We start from the raw sequence: 5,000 nt of genomic DNA on the forward strand, positions 1-5,000 counted from the left end.
AGCCTGGATATTGAGTAGCTTTTAATTTAAAAATCCAGTAGCTCTCTCGCTGATTTAATTGTTTTAATCTATCGCCCCCTCTCATTGTTTGTGGTATATGGTCAATACCTATAGCTCTTAAAATAGCTGGGTCACTGTTGTGCTGGTCTTTAAAATGGCGTGCCATTGGATAGTTCTCATTTTTTGTTCTAATTGCGTACTTGTGTTCTGAGACTCTATCTTGTAACCTACGTTTGGTCCTGCCAATGTAAAAAACATTGCAGAGGGGACATTCCAGTTTATAAATGACAAATGTTGTTTTACAATTAATAAAATGCCGTATATCATGTGTTCTGTGTCCATGTACATCTTCAAATGTTTTACTTTTGACTATAGTAGGGCAATGATTACAATGACCACATTTGAAGCTACCTTGCGGTTTCTTAGACAGCCAAGTGTTCCCAGAGGATGGTGGTAGATAGCTGTGGACAAGTTTGTCATTTAAAGTAGGAGCCCGCTTAAAGCTGAAGACAGGGGGCTCCTGAAAAACATTATTCAAAGAAGTGTCACACTGTAATAAATTCCAGTTCTTTCTTATTATGTTTTTAATGTGATTTGCTTCAGTGCTGAACCTTGTGGAGAAGAAAATTCTCCCAGAACTTTGTCTAGAGTTCCCACTTGTTAACAGGGATTGCCTGTCTAAGTTCTTTGCTCTGTGTTTAGCACACTGAATGGTTTTCTTTTTGTAACCTCTTTGAATGAATCTGTTTTCCATTTCATTAGCCTTAACCTCAAAAGAGTCAGTTTCGTCACAAATTCTTTTTAGTCTCTGGAATTGACCGTAGGGTATATTATCCTTTAAATGTCTAGGGTGGAAGCTTTTTGCATGCAAGATAGTATTACGTGAAGTAGGCTTTCTATAGATGGTGGAATGTAAGAGACCTTCATTATCCTTGTATATTTCTAGATCTAGAAAGTGTGACACTTCTTTGAATAATGTTTTTCAGGAGCCCCCTGTCTTCAGCTTTAAGCGGGCTCCTACTTTAAATGACAAACTTGTCCACAGCTATCTACCACCATCCTCTGGGAACACTTGGCTGTCTAAGAAACCGCAAGGTAGCTTCAAATGTGGTCATTGTAATCATTGCCCTACTATAGTCAAAAGTAAAACATTTGAAGATGTACATGGACACAGAACACATGATATACGGCATTTTATTAATTGTAAAACAACATTTGTCATTTATAAACTGGAATGTCCCCTCTGCAATGTTTTTTACATTGGCAGGACCAAACGTAGGTTACAAGATAGAGTCTCAGAACACAAGTACGCAATTAGAACAAAAAATGAGAACTATCCAATGGCAGCACAACAGTGACCCAGCTATTTTAAGAGCTATAGGTATTGATCATATACCACAAACAATGAGAGGGGGCGATAGATTAAAACAATTAAATCAGCGAGAGAGCTACTGGATTTTTAAATTAAAAGCTACTCAATATCCAGGCTTAAATGATGAGATGGAATACTGCCACTTTTTGTAAACACTACTGTTTAAGTATATGTATTTCATGCATGTTTTTTCTGTTTTGTTGTCCAATACTCTATTATATCTGTAGAGACTGTAGAATGAGGCCCCCTGCTGCCCACAATTGATATTGTTGTCTTTCTGTGTTTTTTATGTCACCTTTGTTGAAGAGTGGTTAGCCATTGGCTAATTGGTCCCACCCTGCACACCTGAGAACACTCATGATGTCTTTTAATTATGTCTGTTTGTCACAGAAGAAACTGCACACTTCCTGACGAAGGCTTCATGCCGAAACGCGTCGAAGTATTTTAATCATGCTATGCCCAACAAAATAAAGGCATTTTAATTACAAAGAAGATGAGTGCCTTGGTATTTCTCAAACTTTTTTGAAATCAACCAAGCCTGTCACCAAAGAGCACCATCTTAAAAAACTAGACAGTTCCAGGAAGCACTCCAACTGGACTTCATTCTGAAACATAGCCCAGTATTTATTCGTTTATGGTTGTTATTGTACAGGTGCTCAGGGACATTTAACAGTTTTTATTTGAGTATAGATCGCATACCTGTTTCACTGAAAGGTGAGATACTTCCGTCTGTTGATTGTATGCATGTATACATTATACATAGTGGTAATTAAAGTTTTTTTTCCATTCTATTCTGTTCTATTCTATTCTATCTAGAACACCTTGGATGCCTATCCTTGTGGTTCGGACCACACCCCCAGTCCCATGGCGAGCAGAGTGCCCGTGGAAGCTGAGCCCATATTGGACAGCCCGTCCGCCCGTCTCACGGCCGTGGCCGTCAGCGTGAGGGCGGGACATACCATCGCCTTCCTGGGAGACTCCAAGGGAAATCTACACAAGGTGAGAACAAGCAGGCTTTAGGAAGAGCGCCACATGGAGGACTGTGGCCAACATTGGTACTGCAGTCAAATTCTAAGTACCGGTAACACTAAATAACTCTTGACACTTAACATTTCCATTCCTTCAGAGGCAAGATATACAAATAAAAACATACATTATTTACAGTACAATAAAGTGGAGTTTGTTTCAGAAGAATTGCAGGACACAGATTGAGTTTAAACTGTGAATATGTTTGAAGCATTGTTGTTGTCAGTTAAAATGACTTCTGGTGAAATCTGGACCCATTGATGATTACCTGACATGCCTTTCAGCGAATGCCAGCATCCATTAAAATGGACCCAGGCTGGTCAGCCAGATGGACTGTGTTAGGATGGTGCTTAAATTCTCATATGTTCCTTTGTGTGCTAGCTTTATTCGAGCGCACATACACACACACACGTACAGGCACGGCACACGCACACGCACAAGCACAAGCACGCGTGCACACACACACACACACACACAGGCACACGCGCACACACACACACACACACACACACACACACACACACACACACACACACACACACACACACACACACACACACACACACACACACACACACACACACACACACACCTTCCACAAGCACACACGTTTTCCATTTCAGACAAAGAGGTGCACATCAAACACCCACCACACACACAGACACACGCCCTTCGCAGATGCACCTTTTTCAAAGTGCCGTCAGATAGCCATGCATCTGTCAGATGGGTTCATGAAGGCTTGAAGAGAGCCCTTGAACCCTCCTCTGTCTGCCTGTCTGCTTGCCGTGCGGCTGGCCAGCCTGCCTGCCTGCCTGCCTGCCTGTCTGTCCTCCTAAATCTCCCTCTGATCTCCCGCTCCTCTCATCCCATGCCAGCGGACAGGGCTGGGGGATGGATGGAGGATAGAGGCAGCTCTGTGTTCCTCTTCTGAATAAGAAGTCCGGGAGTCAGTCTGTCGGTCATTCAGTCAGTCTGTCTCGGACATGGACCCCTGCTGCAACAACAACAACAACAAAAGTCCCCGAATATTATTAGGCTTCTGTCAAACAAGTTTAGTTGTCAGCAACTGGGCTTCTTTTTGGAGTAGCCCTCTGGCCAGGCTCCCCAGATGTATATTACCTGTATAGCTAACACATTGGTGAATAGGTTGTGTACATGGTCCTTGTTAAAATTCCAATAAACAAAATCAAACTAAAGCTAAACTTTTTTTGACCTGGATGAATGAGCATATTCACAGGCTTTGTTTCATTTGTCATACAACATGTCAGTGCCAAGTGACTGATCTGTAAGGAGAAGTGTGACCCCATTGCAAAAATCAGCGCAGAGCCACTTTTAGGGGAGCTTCAATTTAACTGGACTCAACCTCAGTGCACAGTGCGGACATTGGAACAGACCATATGACGGTCCCAGCAGCTATTCTTCCACTCCAGGGCTTGACATTAACTTTTTCACTCAACGGCCATTGCTAGTGGTTTTCCCCAGTCACTAGCCATTCAGGTATTCCACTAGCCACAGGTTTTATATTGTTTTTTTTTTTATCATGATGGTGTACGTCTAACCTCAGAAGATGAGGTAGGTGCTAAAGCAAGATGAGTGTATAGCTTTCTACATACAAACAACACAACAGAATATAGGCTACAATGATGCATATGTCATACCAAGGAATAAGCTGCCAGCCAAATTGGCTAGTGACACTGAAAGTATTACTAGCCACAGCCTACTTTTACCAGCTTTTGGCTGGTTGGCATGTGCCAGTGTCAAGCCCTGTTCCACGCGTAGGCAGCATCCCCTTCCTGCTCCTCTGTCTGTCTGGTTGGCTTGGCTTTAGCCGACCTGAGCTGAGCGCATGGCCCCACTCCAAACGTCTGGAGCTATTCTTATCTGTAATGGCATGACATTAATATTTAATCCCAACTATTTTAGAAAAGCTTTTAGTTATCATTTGTCGATGTTGATCACCGTTTGGTAAATGGTGTTGTTGCTGTCTCACACACTTCCTCATACACTTCTAATGTTGTTGTTTTGTTGCTGATGTTGTTGTTGTTGTTTTCGCTACTCCATGTTTTTCAAGCCAAGGTAGTAAATTGCTAGTCCGTGCTCAGTCTGACACTGTGGCCAGAATCAACAGCAGCCTGCCCAAACTCAGCCTGTAGAAATTCCTTTGCTTTGTAATCCAGCAAAGTATTTGTATGTGTGTGTGTGAGCTTGTGCGTGGCGGTGCTTGTGCTTGTGCGTGTGCTTGTGCTTGTGCGTGTGCTTGTGCTTGTGCTTGTGCTTGTGCGTGTGCGTGTGCATGTGCATGCGTGGGACCACAGTATCTTTTACCACATCAGCCGATGTCGTCTGACAATTGGTACTATGTCAAATCAAACTGTGAATTCAATAGAAGGCTGAACTCAGCACCTGGCCCGGCTCAGAGCTGTGCTAGGCTAACATCCTTTAGTGAAGTGTAAGGTCAGAGAAGGATAGATGGAGAGCCGGCACATGGCTTCTGGTGGCGTTTGCCCCTTTTTCTCTTCCGGGTGGGAGATTTAAGACAAGGCGGCGTATGATAAGGGGTGGACATTTTGAGAGCCGTCCTTGGAATGACCTCAGGTTATAA

General features: G+C 43.0%; 1 protein-coding gene across 2 annotated transcripts in view; it reads left to right on the forward strand.

The window, feature by feature from the left end:
• Positions 1 to 5,000, forward strand: part of plxnb1b (plexin b1b) — a 170,455-nt gene that overhangs the window by 110,721 nt on the left and 54,734 nt on the right. For both annotated transcript variants that reach the window (XM_063215106.1, XM_063215107.1), the window contains exon 6: positions 2,189 to 2,371. In XM_063215106.1, the coding sequence (XP_063071176.1) occupies positions 2,189 to 2,371 (183 nt within the window). The remainder of the gene's footprint in view (positions 1 to 2,188; positions 2,372 to 5,000) is intronic.

The sequence above is a fragment of the Engraulis encrasicolus genome, chromosome 14, assembly GCF_034702125.1.
Source record: "Engraulis encrasicolus isolate BLACKSEA-1 chromosome 14, IST_EnEncr_1.0, whole genome shotgun sequence".
NCBI classification, from domain to species: Eukaryota; Metazoa; Chordata; class Actinopteri; order Clupeiformes; family Engraulidae; genus Engraulis; species Engraulis encrasicolus.